This window comes from Hippoglossus hippoglossus, chromosome 18 (genome assembly GCF_009819705.1).
Source record: "Hippoglossus hippoglossus isolate fHipHip1 chromosome 18, fHipHip1.pri, whole genome shotgun sequence".
Lineage (NCBI taxonomy): Eukaryota > Metazoa > Chordata > Actinopteri > Pleuronectiformes > Pleuronectidae > Hippoglossus > Hippoglossus hippoglossus.
Genome location: NC_047168.1, coordinates 10,648,855 through 10,663,467, shown reverse-complemented (window position 1 = coordinate 10,663,467; position 14,613 = coordinate 10,648,855). Strand labels below are relative to the sequence as shown.

Genomic DNA, 14,613 nt, shown 5'->3' with positions numbered 1-14,613 from the left:
CGGTCTCTGCTCTACAAAGGTTTACAACAGTTCAAAGTGCTCATACACATTCATGCTTCATTAGAAAAGGCACTCGAGGATTCACAGTCTGGTTTTCCTGCCCAGCGCTTTGATGCACTGGTGGAAAGAGAAGTTCCTGAGGCTGAGAGGGCGAACGGTGCCGCTGCAACAGCTCTGACAGAGCAACTCATCAGTGGTTCTGCTAATTATCAAGACAACAAGTGGTAAATAATCATCCACATTTCTCTTCATACAACGTGGGGCTAAATGTCACAAAGAATATACGGCCGTGGAAAAGAGGCGTGTGAAGGTTAATAATTAATTATGTAAATGCAACATATATAAAACTGCTACAGCTAATTTTTCCAACACAGAGGAGCACCAAACAACATAAAACGGTTCCATCTCGTGTGCTAACTCAACGGCATGTGTACAAATCATACAACAGTTCCTTTCTTTCATGCAAACCCACTACACGTGTAAAACAACCAAGGTTCTGTTGAAACACTTCCTATTTCAAAGTAAAAGCACTCCAGCTTTTCTGTTGACGGAATCCATTCATTTGTTTTAACAAGGTACAACAAATCATTTTTCTGTCTTGTTTTGGTAGTTCTTCTCACACCGATGTTTGTTCAACTGTTCCTTTTTCCTATGAGTTTGGTTTTAATTCGGTTTTTCGATGCTATAAAACACAGTGAAGGTGACGATTGACACCTGAGGCTGACTTCTGATTGGTCGAGCACGTGTATCCACGGGACCTTGCAGCCACAGACGCATTCCCCCGATGCAAAGAGGGCAGCGTTCGTATCCGGGATATTTTAAGCTTCATTTCTGGAGGAAGTGGAGACGCGTTGTTTATCTTTACAGACAGTCAATGATCTGTATGTTGTCAATAAACTATTTCCTGTGGATCACAGGATCTGGTCTGAAAGTTGACTGAGGTCAGGATGTGTAACAGAGAGAAACTCTGTGGTCCCCATGTGCTGTCCTCTCCCACTGAGTTCCACTTTGGGTCTGAATCTCTGAGGTGTAACACAAACACGCAGCCGTTCAGCAATGTGTGCGACGGTATACTTTCTGGAGGCGGCGTCACGGCGATGCCACTCTAATACTGACTGATCTGGAGAGTGTTAACATGACCCTTGAGCTCTTTCCTCTTGAGGTTAATCCTCACAGATCATTGACCTCCTCCATGGTTCGTGTGGGGAGGTGAACTATTGATCTGTTCCAGCTCTAAATGTAAACTCTTATCTTTTTCACCATGTGAGGGTCTGCGAGGAGCCGGTGGATCAGTGCAGGAGAAGTAGTGAGGGAGGGTGGTCATGGCCAAAGTGCCGAGAACGACGAAACCGCCCGCGACCACGAAAGAGGCGGTGTAGGTGCCTGTGACATCCTTCAGCAAACCTAGAGACAGGAGAAATGAAAACGACATTTTATTAGAAAACAATAAAACAGTAACATTAACAAAAGAGCATATTGTTGTGCATCAAGTGTAAGAAATACCTCAAAATATCTAAAAACAGATAAAAACTACAAAGAACCTGAATAAAGTGTGAGTCGATCATATGATAATTAACAAAAAGACTTGAAACCACACAATGATAATTAGAGGGAGTCCTGTTTACACCTTGCTTCTTATCACTGTGCTTTTTTTATACAATTAAAGGGAAAACAGAAGCTACAGTTAGCAGCTTAGTTTAGCATAAAGAATGAAAATGGGGGATAGCTAGTAATTCTGTGAGTGCATGCTGGGGTGTAAGGTTTGAACATGTCCTGGATGTAGACTGGACCCGATCCGTTCGCAGCACGGTACGCACGTACTAATGTTTTGAAACGGACGCGGTGAAGGGAGCGGAGGAGCGGAGTAGTGTGAGTGAATTTATCTTGGTTAAAGACCTGCAGAGGTCGGATGGCTCTAGCAGGTAGACCAGCCAGGAGGGAGTTGCAATAGTCTCGGCGTGAGATGACCAGAGCCTGGACCAGAACCCGCACCGCCTTCTGAGTGAGAAGGGGACGTGTTCTCCTGATGTTGTGCAGCATGTATCTACAGGAACGTGTTGTTGCAGTAATGTTGGCAGTGAGGGAGAGTTGACGAGTGTCACACCCAGGTTCCTAGCAGTCTGGGTGGGGGATAAGGAGATAGTCTCCTTATCTGGATCGGCACCAAAATGTAATGAGTTCTGACCCTAAACCACACGACATCCCTTCACCAGTTTTGTGGAAGTCTGTCCAGTCATTTTTTGCGTAATCTTGCCAACAAGGTGAAAATATAACCTCCTTGCTGAAGAACACTGCCTGACCCTCACTACTCCAGTAAATGTTTGACTACTTTCAGCTTCAGTGTATTAACCTGTGTTTCAGGTCACTTTAGATAACACTCACACAGCTCAGACTTTCTCTCCAGCAAATAAAACTCCTGTAACTCAGAGCTCAGTGTCAGTCTGCTCTCCTACCTGACAGAGGAGTCCCCAGCAGCCCGGCGCCGCTCTCGATGAGCTGCAGCAGCCCGATGGCCCCCATCACGCGCTCCACGCCCACAATCATGGGCACCACCGCGAAAACCAGCGAGGTCAAAGCCCCGGAGCAGAACCCGTAGAGGAGGCTGATCACCATCAGCACAGCGTAAGATCCGGACAAGGAGCTGATGGGCAGCAGCATGATGAACACTCCCGCCAGCGCCGTCCACAGGCTCAGCAAGTGGATCAGCCGGAAGTGTCCCAGGTCAGAGAACCAGCCCGACGCCACGCGGCCCAGAATGTCTGAGGCTCCGGCCGCCGACATGACGAAAGCAGCTTGGTACTCCGAGAAGCCGACTTGGCGGCTGTGAGCCACCAAGTGGAAATATGGAACGAAGTAGCCGACGTTAAGCAAAGTGACGGCCAAGGTGTAGGTGAGGTAAGGCCTCTCCAAGAGCAGCGGCAGCTCCAGGTAGGACGAGAGTCGTCCAAGCAACGAAGAACAAGACGAGCTCTTCTCCGAATCCACCTGGAGGAAGGACAAGAAGCGACATGATGAACTTTTGTCTCTTCACGATGAAACTATAAAACCTTCTTAGGCTACATCCACACTGATTCGTTTTCATTTTAAAACCCCAACATTTTAGGTCCGGATCAGTGAGAATCCCAACACACATGAAAACACATTATCACAGAACCATTAACGTAAATTGGATCAGTCCGCCCTTTTACTTTATACTACATCCAGTAGAATCCTCCCATGGAAATCATTTACTGGTTTTATCTACAACTTCCCTGCTGTGTATCTGTAAGATTGAAGAGTTGGAGACAGCAGAGTCTCGTCCCACCTTCTCTGGGGCTTTGGAGCGTCGTTTGGGACGGACGAGGGCCCCGCAGGCCACTATGTTGAGGCTGAGGCCCCCCAGAATCAGCAAGGCCCCTCGCCAGGCGTACGTCTCCACCAGGAACTGGAAGAGCGGGTTGAAAATGAAGGAGACGATGCCGATGCTGGAGAACCCCAGTCCCAACGCCAGGGCGCGCCGCCGCTCGATGTTAGCCACGACGGTGGCCACCATGGGAGTGAAGACCAGCCCCCAGCCAAAACCTGGAGCAGAGGGGGAGGGGAGGGGAGAGAAGGTGCACTGTGAGGTCAGTTAACAGGTTAAACATGTAACTTAAGTAAACAAAGGACTAACAGTAAACAGGAGGTGCTTTCTCTTCCCATAGGAAGAGGAACGGAAGTATTTGGTTACTTATAATAAGACTTTACCTGAAATGAGACCCATGGTGAGGTACAGATGAACCAGGCACGTGGCCTGAGAGGCAAGGATGAAGCCGAGTGCTGCGAGGAAGCCGCCGGTCATCACCACCACCCGGGTGTCGTACGCGTTACACAGAGCTGCACCCAGAGGACCTGAAGCAAACACACACAGGGTCTGCAGGAGTCGCAGCAAACTGACAAACTACAGGGAAAACTTTTTATCTCATTCTTCACTCAGCCAGTAAAGGACATGGTTTGTAAATGTAAGACCTACGATATGATACTGAAAGATATAAGATACAATATGATACGAAAAGATACAATAAGAATCGATACGATTTGATGCAGTACAATAAGATATAAAAAGAAATATCTTACAAAGGAATATCAGAGTCCCAGAATTATTGTATCTTCCCCATAATGGAAGATAAGGTGAAGTAGAGACTAAAGCTTTCACCACTTTAATAATGTTTGTTTATGATTCATATTTTAAACATTCATCATTCAAAAATACTTTACATTCATTGCATTCAAAGTTAAATCAGTGTAACTTGAATTTCTAAGTTGTGAACTGTATCAATATATCGTATGCATATTTTCACTATTTTCTTATCGCTGATTGATAAAGTGATTTGGTTTACTGTTATTAAAAATTCATAATAACAAGTAGCTGCAGGCACGTGCATGAGGGACTCACTGAAGAACTGCTGCGCTGCCAGGCCGGTGGAGGAGATCCAGGAGATGGACTGAGCGCTCGCCTCAAAGTACTGGACGAACTCCACGAAGAAGACGCCCAGGCTGCGCATCAGGCCGAACACGAGGCTCGTGCTGACGAACAGAGCGCCGACCAGCGCCCAGTTCCAGTCTCCATCCTCGGCAGCTTCAGCGCCGCCGCCGCCGCCGCTCTTCTTTGCTTTGGGCTCGTTGCTGGTCATGTCTGAAGATGCAGTAAAAATAAATAGAAAGCAGAAGAACTGGGAAGCAACACGGACGGGGAGATAAAATCCTCTTTCTCCTTCAGGGTGTGCAGAGCGAGTGTCTGATCCTCTCTGTGGCCATCCACAGATATAATCATTAACTCCCCACGGGCCAATAAAATCCCTGGTTGTGCCATTGAAGGGTGACTAGGTTTACTAATTAACCACTAATTAACAAGTGGGTCTTCATCTGAGAGGGAGATATACTGTGGGTGAGAGGTGAACTCTGACCAGTGTTCAGAGGTCGACTATGAAAAGTTCAAAAAGGTGTCAAATACGTGAGATACGCATGAAGTTTCTCAATGATCCAGGTCCTGGTATTTTGATTTCAAGAAAAATTAGTGGGTCAAGTTCTGTATGTTTAACTCCTGAAGGTAATGAAACAAGGTTGACACAATTTAGTTTATTAATCATTTACAAAGTCTGTTGTGCGTGTTTCTGTCACCGTGACCTGATTCTCATATGACTCACTTCACCTGCTGCAGGAATTACAAATAAACCCAAATGTGAAACGTGCAGTCAGGGTTTCACCATTTGTTTGTGCCTCTTAAGTTGTACAGAGGCCTGTTGTCAAGTGAAGTCTGTTTTTAATATAAATCCTATAAATGACTGCTGCACAGGTCATACATCCCACCTCCTCCGTGTTAGTGGATGGGACCTGGACCAAACTAAAAAGGGAAATCGCACTGATGTTCAAGGTGGGGACTCAAACGCGGTGGGTATTCTGAAAACCTGCTTTTTACATAAATCATGAACAATTGCCAAAGCAAATTAAAGAATTCTATGATTCACTCAACATTGTTTCATTCACAGCAGAATCCAGAAGCACATAGACCTTGATGTTGAGGAATAACATTTATCAGAAAAGTAGTTTTATTTGGTAATGGGAGGTCAAGCTAAGTTATCGTTTTATGATTCTGTTTTTATTTGTTTTGTGTTGTATATATTTTTGAGAAGCACTACATTAGTAAAGATATTATTATCATGCACATTTTTCTGATTACGCTAAATTCACGAGATTAAAAACTACTTTTGGACTTTTACTCCATGTTGAGTTTCTTCTTTAAACCAAATGATATATACACACAATACGTATAATAATAATAACATGTGTTGACTGCATGCTGCTGACACATATTCACGTGACACTGAACGCACACTGACCTGCTGTTGAGTCTCACTCCGCTACATCCGTGTCAGTCATGCAGGTGCACGGTCGTGAACGCGCACTGGAAAGAGCACATGACTCTGCAGGGCGCATGCGCACTGGCTGTCACGCGCAGCTGGACGCAAAAAACCCACAAAAACACAACTTTCTGAATTAAACACACACTTTGTGATGATCTATCACGCTCATGCATTTGATGGTGTATTTGATTAACTGTGACGTGTCTGTAGCTGTGGAAACACAAACTGTGCAACACTGACTCGTGACTGAATGAAGCCTCTCTCACTGGGACCCTGGTGAAATTGTGTTAAAGTGAAAAATAACCTGAACAGAGACGCACAGCAACATCATGGAGGCTGTTTGATTTACTCACCGTCTCCTGAGTTCGTCTGACTCCGCAGCAGAACATTCTTTAGTCTCCAGCTGTGATAGTGAACACGGGTCCAACGAGGCAGGGCCGCGTGCACAGGCTCCACGGGCACGCGCCCAGTGAACATGACTCCCCTGAGGTCCAGCAAAACAGACAGCTTTTCATTTAATCTTAATATTTGCCTTTAAATACCAATAATTTAGTTTATTGATAATTTTGTGTACATTCCCTCCTAAAATATTAAAAACAAACTTATATACAATTATTAATATTGTGTTTTATTATGTATTATATTTCACTTTCATTTAAAAGTTTAATTTAGTTATTAAATAGCAGATTGTGACATAATTAAAATGTGTCAGTTGAACGACATCTTTATAATCTGTATTATGTATATAGAATAATCTCTTTTCTATTCATTTGATTCCTGAAGTCTGATTTTTGAATGTGTAATAATTAGTATTGTGTGAATCAAGTCTATTTTCCTTTCTGTCTATTTCTAATAACGAAACACAAAGTAGGAGTTTGAATATTTGCGTGATGAGATTCTCTTTTCTTGCCACCCCCCCCCACAGTGAAATAATATTCCCACCCAAAGTTACACAACGTTAACATTCAGCGTCCAAAACAAACCAAGTGTTGCTTCTTGGTGACGGGAAATACTTGAATTACTTGTTGGGGAAGCAGAAGAGAAGGAAAACAACAAGCAAACCAACAACGTGTTCAGGAGACTGACGCTAGAGGGAGGCAACAAGATCCAAAAGGTCGGCTGCATGGAGATTGTGCACTGTTTTCTTGTTTCCTGTGCCCAGAGGAAAATAAATATGCTTTTTGATAAAATCATCAATAAGTTGCGCACATTTTCTCGTTTTATTTCAGTTTTCTGACAAACTTTGACCTCTGTGAGCCGATTTGAAGGGAGACCACCCTCAAGGCCTCAGATTGACGATAGGGGAAGAAACTACATGTCACCGCTTTCACAGCTTTTTGTTTGAGTGAGGGCTGAGGGGGGGTGAAGGTTGGAAAGTCCCGTGTAACTTCCAACGTTTGTCTGCCGAGTGCGGACAATGAGCCACCACGAGCCACAACTCATCAGGGAGCAGGAAGCCGTGGATGACAGAGGGTGGGAGAGTTCAGCGGGAGTCTGCGGCCCCTCTCCACTACCCGGCACCACAACACGACACCCGTGTTGTTGGCTGCTGGTGAGAGGACCCTGGAGGAAGCAGGTGCCCTCTGCCTCATTGTTTCCACACAACACAAAGTGGAGAAAATGGCGAGACGTGATTCATGGGCAGAGAGAGCGTGTTAATGAGAGGAAGGAAGTCCAGGGAGGAGAAAGGCTGGAGGAGGGAAGTGTGGCAGAGAGAGAGAGAGAGAGAGAACACACATTTTATATTCATACACAAGTTCAAACTATTTCCCATTTTTATTTTCCCATCTATGTATGTATGTATGTATGTATGTATCTATCTATCTATCTAAATATCTAAATATCTATGTATCTATGTATCTATCTAAATATCTATCTAATATATTAGACTCCAAAAATCAACAGTCCAATTGTTAAAAAAAACGATTTAATTTAACTTGTAAGAAACCATCTTTGTCCAGCAAATGAACCCATAAACATACAAAGTTAACATTATTATTATCAATCATCCAATTCATTACAATCGTCTTTTTTCAAACGTATCATTTCAGAAAACAACACATCATTGCATTTTTCTACTTTCTGTTCACTATTAGAAAGCTAAGTCCTTTGCCTGCTTGGACCGTAAAAGCAGATGAAACTGCATATTTAAAGAACACACAGGCCCCAGGCCTCAAGCTAAAGATAAATCTGAGTTAAATACACGTTTAAAGAAGAAAAACTTCAATACCTCAACGCTGACTAAGTGCTTCTCCATGCGTCAAAACAAAGTTTCATTTTCATTTACTCTGAACAGCTCCACTGTCTCCTTCAAAAAACTTGCTTTGTCTTTCTTTCAGACTCTTCACATCCTCACATATCTTCATATTTCAGTGTATACACATCCTTCCTTCTTTTCCTTGTCTCTTTCTCTTTCATTCTCTCCCTTCACAAACCTTCAAAAACACTTCTGAATACCATCTTCATCTTTTAAATCCCAACTCCCAACTAATAAGATTCATATTAATATATTAGCTCCAAACCTCATCCAACAACATGTTGATCTTTTCCCCCAAACCTATTCCATTTTAACCCAAAAGCCCAAACTGACATTTATAAATTATCACCCCATATTTGAAGAGAATAAGAATAATTATTCCGGTGTTATTCTGCTCGGGGTCGCAGGTCGTCCTCCTCAGCAGGCCTGCAGTAAAGGCTGGTAGGGCTCGGTCAGCACCTTGTAGCGGATCTTGGTGTTGGTCACCGCCCCGTGCTTCTGCCGCAGGTGAAGACGCAGCTGGCTCTTGTGGCGGAAGTGCAGGTCACACTTCTCACACTGAAGAAGAAGAAGAGGGAGAGTCATGAGGTTCAGAGCAGCGGGGGTTGTGACGGGGGCGTTGTTGTGTGATGCATGAGGAGCAGGGGACTCACAGTGTAAGGCTTCTCTCCAGTGTGAATGCGCAGGTGGCTCTTCAGGGTCTGCAGGTGGCGGAAGCGGGTGCCGCAGGTGTGGCAGGGGTACGGCTTCTCGCCTGTGTGGATCAGGACGTGGGCCCTGAGGTGGGCGACCTGTAACGCCACCACACAAAAGAGGAAGTACAAAGTAAATAAAGATTTGTTCTAAAAATAGGATTAGCTTCTACCATCAGGTCCCCAAGGCTTTGGAAGGAAATAATGAGAGTATACACCCTGGATCAGGTTTAAAACTAAGCGCAGTCTTTTTATTAGTACTTTACCAACAAGGCCCAAGACATATAACTATATAACTATATGTGATTTAAAGGCTCTATTGGAAATCAGCCCTCACCTGAACAAACCGTGCGCCGCAGGTGTCACAGCGGTACGGTTTCTCTCCTGAGTGAATGCGGGCGTGAGTCTTCAGGTTGGCGGGTCGGTTGAACTGGGCGCTGCACACGTTGCAGCGGTACGGCTTTTCACCTGTCAGAGCAAAGGTCACTCTTGAGATAAAGGCTTTTCATTTCTAAAACAAACACAGAGACGGATTGAAAGAAAGAATGGGAGATAAAAAAATTAAGAAAATCCTCACCTGAGCTGGTAGACTTGGTTACTTGCAGGTTGCCAGAGTAACAGTAGGGCGCGTAGAGGTTCTCACGTTTGATTGCAGGTTGGTTGTGGCGGGCAGCTTCTGGCTCAGTGGGGTCCAGTTTGGGGAAAATGGTGCAGGGTGAAACTGGAGATACAAGCATAGACATGTTTAACACACCACTACATTGACTGACACAGAATAAAATGCTTAAATTTACTGTTTTGCTTCATACCTGTTCCCTGCTTGTGAGTGGGGGGCACTTTCAGGGGATCCACAGAGGGGGGTGGCCCGAGGGGAGGGGCTCGGCCAGAACCCTCGTAGCAGGAGGCCTGCCCCTGTCTGAAGGAGAGGTTCACAAATTTGGAATTACAAACAAACATCCTGTTTTTAAGTTCTCCCAAATCAGCTTTTAATTCTCACTATTTAAGTTTCGTACCTATCAATCTGACCAGGCACTTCTCCAGACCACGCCTCTGCAGGGGCTTTGGGTGTCAAGCCGATCGCGTCCTTGACGGGCGATGTTTGATTTTGGGGTTCGTCCATCTCCTCCTCCTTCACCGTGGTCGCAGCACAGAGAGGGTTGAGGACGATGTACTTGTATTTCTTCCAGTTGCAGGCCTTTGGGTCTGGTGAGGCTTTGGTATCATTCTGGAGAAATAAACAAGTTGCATTATATAAACGTATAAACTACAGTTAAAGGAGACAATGACATTCTTCAGGGCTCCTTGGACACAAATGCACATGATTTTCTCGAGACGCACCACAAGGTTTTTGTTACACGTGTTGGACTCGGCTGGAGAGCTGGGTTGGCAGCTGGAGCGGGCAGGGCTGTCCGGCGACGGGGTCGGGGTGCCCACGAGGGGCGACTCTGGCCCTCCTCTCTGCTCCTTTGACCCAGGCTGGCAAAACGGGAAAGCCCCTTGCTTGAGCGAGCCCCCACCCTCCAGTGGGAACCTTACAGGAGAAACACAGGAAGGGCCGTAATGAGCTAAAGCTGTCAGACAGACAAAGGGACACGAGCACAAACCGCCAGCAGACACACTCATGGAAATCTGTGTACGTATCCTCACACATGTTAATATACTTTCGTTGCCAGTGTATCAACTGATCAGAAGATGAATCAAAACCAATTTGAAAAAACGAAGAAATTAGATATTAGTAAATGTAAGAGACACGCCCCTGATGTGATTCTGCCCTTCCTTCATCTCAATGAGGAGTTTTAGATTTCTCTCACCTTGCTGCTGCTGCCATCGGTCCTGGATGAGGCAGATCTCCTCCTTTAGGGGCCACAGAGGCGACAGACACACTGGAGTCCAGCTCCAATCGTAGGTGTCTTGCACTTTTATTCCCCGTGCTGAAAAACAGAGAGTCGCCCAAGTCAAAAGACGTTTTTTTTTCATTTCTTAGCATTGTGCATCATCTCCTACATTATGAATCCACAATAATACAGATGTTTTGACAACACATGTTTTTTTTCCAGCCCCTCACCAGTGCAGGTTCATGAAATCCCTGCAGGTCTCGGCCACGTGGTCCATCTGCAGGTAGGTCGCCACAGCGAGCACCCCGGGGACAATGCCCGGGGTCAGAGGGAGGCGGGAGGTGTACATGAAGTCCAGAAGCAGGGAGACGCTGGACAGATCCAGGGTGTTGGGGAGGGACACAGTCATGAGCTGCTCCCCACTACCACCAACACCACGCCCCTGGAGCAGCACACGGCGGGAGTACAGCGAGTAGAAGAAGCCACTGAGAGAGAAGTGAGAGGAAGGGAGAAATATTCTAGGTACGATTTTCAATGTATCTGCATTGTCTGGATTCATGGGTGAGTGCATGGTGGAGGAAATAAAATAGAAATGCAGGGGAAAAGATGGAGAGAAGACAATGGAGCAGGAAGAAGTGACTAAGAAGCAGCAGAGGGAAAAACAACAAGAAGTGTGAATCAACCAGAGGAGATGGAAGAGAACATTACAGAGGACTGTGTCATAAAAGAAAAATATTATTGCTTCAAATGGCACCGACCTGCAGGCCACGAGCACAGCACAGTGCGCCTGTAGGTGCACGTTCCCAACCACCAGGGTGAAGTCGGTGAGGATGTTGCGGTGCCTCAATTCGTTCAGGTTCAGCAGCACGTCGTGGGAGTGGCGTGTGAACTCCTTCACGTATCCCTCTGGCCTCAGCTCCATGTCTCTGTCGCCCCTATATCCCCCCAATACCTCCATCATGCTTGTCTGAAATTTAGAAAACAAATGATTTATAAAGAGCAGATTTGGTATTTGTGGAAAATCTGGATTCAAAGGCCCGAAATGAAAATCTACCTTTGTGTGATTGAAAGAATAAATACACTGGAGTGTCCCAGACACATCTATTAGGTGAGACCAGCTCCCTACTCGTACCTGCACCAGAAAAAACAAGGAAAATCAAACTTAATCCACTTGATATTAATATTATAAATATCAGTGGAGTTGACAAACAGCAAAGTGATCATTTCAGATAGCTAGTAAGATATTAAATATACAAAAATACAAAAATTCAACCATTTGTAACTTGAAATATACATTTAAACTCAAATATGTGGATACCCTCATTTGAAAAAGATGTGATCTCTTTTTCAAACTGTGCAGGATCAATCAAGAACAGAGAAAATCCTCTTCAAAACCGACCCAAGCAGTTATCAAACAGACTAACAATAAAAGAATATAAAGAGATAACAGTCTTCCAACTCACCCCGACCAGCAGGGACGAGAACTGACGTGCACCAGGCTGACGTCAAACCCCCTCGCCTCAGAGTTCAGTCTACAGTCAAAGACGTGGAGCAGCCTCCACTCGCTCTGGCCGACACTGAAAGGGGAGGCTGCAGGGAGGGGACTCTTTATAATGTTGCGCAGGAAGCCCCCGTACAAGCAAAGCTGCTGGTTTCTTCCTTCCTCAATGGCCCACGCGCACACATGGAAGCAACGCAGGAAAAAGGCCCCGGCCCAGGCTCCAAGTATTTTTAGTGGGCTATTAGTTTTTCTAAACCCCCATAGCTCTGAGCAAAGTAATGGCAGGAAAGCAAAGTGTGTTTGTGTGCCACGTTGAGAAAATATATACGAGGACCCCTCGGGGAGCTGCGGTACGTGCCTGGCTATCCAGGGGTAAGCCAGAGAACGTCAGGCTTCCCCCACCAACGCTTTCCTACCCTTCACCCCTCTCCAGGTTCACAGGAAACTGACTGGCAGGAAGCTGGAAATCGTTGTAGCGTAAACAAGCGACCCCCACATCATTGAGATTCTGTCTTATCAAACAACTTTTTTAAATGATTATCACAAGTTTCTGAGATGTTGGTGCATGGTGCATGATTTAGTATTTCACCTGCAAGGGCATTTCTTTGATATAAGGAGGAGTGGTTTTTCAAAGAGCAACTGTGTCACTGCTGAGTTGACTGGTTCAGGTAAATGGGGATTAATACGGGCTCCACAACAGTGTCCGGAAGCTTCTGGCCTGCTGCCTGAGTGCAGAGGCGTTGTGTTATGAGGATGAGGAGGAAGGAAGCGAGACAAAAATCGATCGTTCTGGATGGGAGACACCTTCTCCTGGTGCTGAAAAACAACCTTTTACCCCGCCCCGGCCGGGAGAGCTGCGACCGACAGATGTACAGGAACTGCCCTTCAATCCCCCCCTGCAACCACCACCACCACACACACACCCACACACTGATGTAGGCATCCTGCGAGGCTGCTCAGAGACATGAATGAAAAAGCCTGCGCAGGACATCCGTCAACAATAAAGTGAGCAGAAGACAAGGGAGGAGAAATGGAGATGGGGCGGTGGGAGAGGAGGTGGGGGGCTGTCAGAGGTCACCAATAACTAAAAAAACAAGTGGAAAGTTACCTCATTTCTGACAGACTGCAGCCTCTGGGTTCACAGAGGAGCTCTGCAGAAATGAACTGTGAACTGTTTTCCTTCACATCAAAGTATTTCACAGGAGGAGACCTCGTCTGAATTTGAATCGTGAGATAAGCGTGCACACTGATTGATTTAGTGCTGCAGCTACATGTGGGAAAGCAAACAGGGAAAAATCCTTGTTTGACTTCCAGCTGCAACTCCCCCTACAATGTATAATAGTGTATACAGTTTGCAGGGAACCGGCACAGTGGTAAAGTGGTTAGCACTCTCACCACACCCAAGAAAGTTCTGGGTTCGAACCCGTCAGCCCACCATGTTCTCCTCGTATCTGCAAGGATTTTCTTCCATGGAAAAAAAGATAAATACGCGGAGCTTTGGTTCCTTGGAGATTCTAACAAACTATAGTAATTTACATTTTCAGTCTTTTAGGTGTTAAGTGTATTGTGGAGAACAGCACCTACAGTAATACTCGTACATTTAATCAATCAAATTTGATTTGAATAGCCCAAATTCACAATTTTGTTCTGACTAAAGACAGAAAAACAGAAACAACAGCCAGTAAACTCTTGGGATTTACATGAACACGTATGGAATGACAGTATATACAGAGACTGTCAATAGACAGAATGTCAGTTAATGAATAAAAATCCAACTACATGACTGTATTTCGATATAAATCCTTTGTAAATGTGAATCGGAAGTGTTTGCAAGCGGTGAGGAGCTCGTGTGCGTGTCTTTCTGCTTTGATTTGTTTGGATGGAGGTTGGATCTATTGTGCGCTTTGTTAAAAGTAAAAAAAAAAGCATTAAGGAAAACAACAATTAAGAAAACAGAGAGGGAGATGTAGGTCTCGGCTACTTCCAGGCATTGTGAGAAGAACGGATGAAGGGAAGGGGGGGGCGGTTGAGGAAAAGTGAGAACATTACTAAACAGGTTCACCAATGGGCGGAAAACCATTGAGCCTATCCCGTTGGCAACGCTGGGCAATGCTCATAGTGACATCCTGCATCGTACCTCGTCTGTCAGCGCCCGCTACGACCCACTGGCCCTGTTTGGTGATAAATACAAACCCTCAGTAGGCTTCTGAAGTCCAGAGCAAAGTCAATTTAGTTAAATATCATGATGATGAACATATTTCACTGCTGTCACTGCCTGTCACACAGAACAAAGACAGGGATTCCCCTGGTTTTGTTGGTTCCCGGTTGCCTGCCTAGAACCACATTGTTCATCTGATAATGATGTGGACTGAGGCCATGCTTTGACTTCAAATCCTCCCGTTGGTGCCAAAGTGTTGATGGCTCCTGCAACAATAACAGATCTGCC

General features: G+C 45.4%; 2 protein-coding genes across 3 annotated transcripts; both read right to left on the bottom strand.

Annotated features, from left to right (window-relative positions):
• Positions 1 to 411: 411 nt before the first annotated feature.
• On the bottom strand, positions 412 to 6,368 carry slc16a13 (solute carrier family 16 member 13). 2 transcript variants are annotated; one of them, XR_004611977.1, is made up of 8 exons: positions 6,236 to 6,332; positions 5,859 to 5,977; positions 4,415 to 4,654; positions 3,727 to 3,870; positions 3,305 to 3,561; positions 2,454 to 2,985; positions 1,119 to 1,404; positions 412 to 1,080 (listed from the first exon to the last, which is right to left on the bottom strand). XR_004611977.1 is itself a non-coding variant. In XM_034569206.1 (7 exons), exons 3-7 carry the CDS (start codon positions 4,650 to 4,652, stop codon positions 1,178 to 1,180), a joined length of 1,398 nt encoding a protein of 465 aa, XP_034425097.1. In that variant the 5' UTR covers positions 4,653 to 4,654; positions 5,859 to 5,977; positions 6,236 to 6,368; the 3' UTR covers positions 1,107 to 1,177. The 2 variants fall into 2 exon arrangements, 1 of the variants encoding a protein (XP_034425097.1); XM_034569206.1 differs by lacking the exon at positions 412 to 1,080 and having other exon boundaries at positions 1,107 to 1,404; positions 6,236 to 6,368.
• Positions 6,369 to 7,787: 1,419 nt separating this feature from the next.
• bcl6b (BCL6B transcription repressor) lies at positions 7,788 to 13,538 on the bottom strand. Its single transcript, XM_034569202.1, has 12 exons — positions 12,130 to 13,538; positions 11,721 to 11,798; positions 11,425 to 11,633; positions 10,897 to 11,151; positions 10,643 to 10,762; positions 10,170 to 10,362; positions 9,845 to 10,056; positions 9,641 to 9,747; positions 9,409 to 9,552; positions 9,169 to 9,299; positions 8,793 to 8,930; positions 7,788 to 8,697 (listed from the first exon to the last, which is right to left on the bottom strand). Exons 3-12 carry the CDS (start codon positions 11,625 to 11,627, stop codon positions 8,557 to 8,559), a joined length of 1,644 nt encoding a protein of 547 aa, XP_034425093.1. The 5' UTR covers positions 11,628 to 11,633; positions 11,721 to 11,798; positions 12,130 to 13,538; the 3' UTR covers positions 7,788 to 8,556.
• Positions 13,539 to 14,613: the final 1,075 nt, after the last annotated feature.

Coding starts and splice junctions, on each gene's coding strand:
- bcl6b (XM_034569202.1), bottom strand. CDS start 11,627: ATGATGGAGGTATTGGGGGGATATAGGGGCGACAGAGACATGGAGCTG. Junction 10,763..10,896: donor GATTTCATGAACCTGCACTG/GTGAGGGGCTGG, acceptor TCTGTTTTTCAG/CACGGGGAATAAAAGTGCAA. Junction 9,300..9,408: donor AACCAAGTCTACCAGCTCAG/GTGAGGATTTTC, acceptor TTGCTCTGACAG/GTGAAAAGCCGTACCGCTGC.
- slc16a13 (XM_034569206.1), bottom strand. CDS start 4,652: ATGACCAGCAACGAGCCCAAAGCAAAGAAGAGCGGCGGCGGCGGCGGC. Junction 3,871..4,414: donor GGCAGCGCAGCAGTTCTTCA/GTGAGTCCCTCA, acceptor TGTTTGCTTCAG/GTCCTCTGGGTGCAGCTCTG. Junction 2,986..3,304: donor GCTCCAAAGCCCCAGAGAAG/GTGGGACGAGAC, acceptor TCCTTCCTCCAG/GTGGATTCGGAGAAGAGCTC.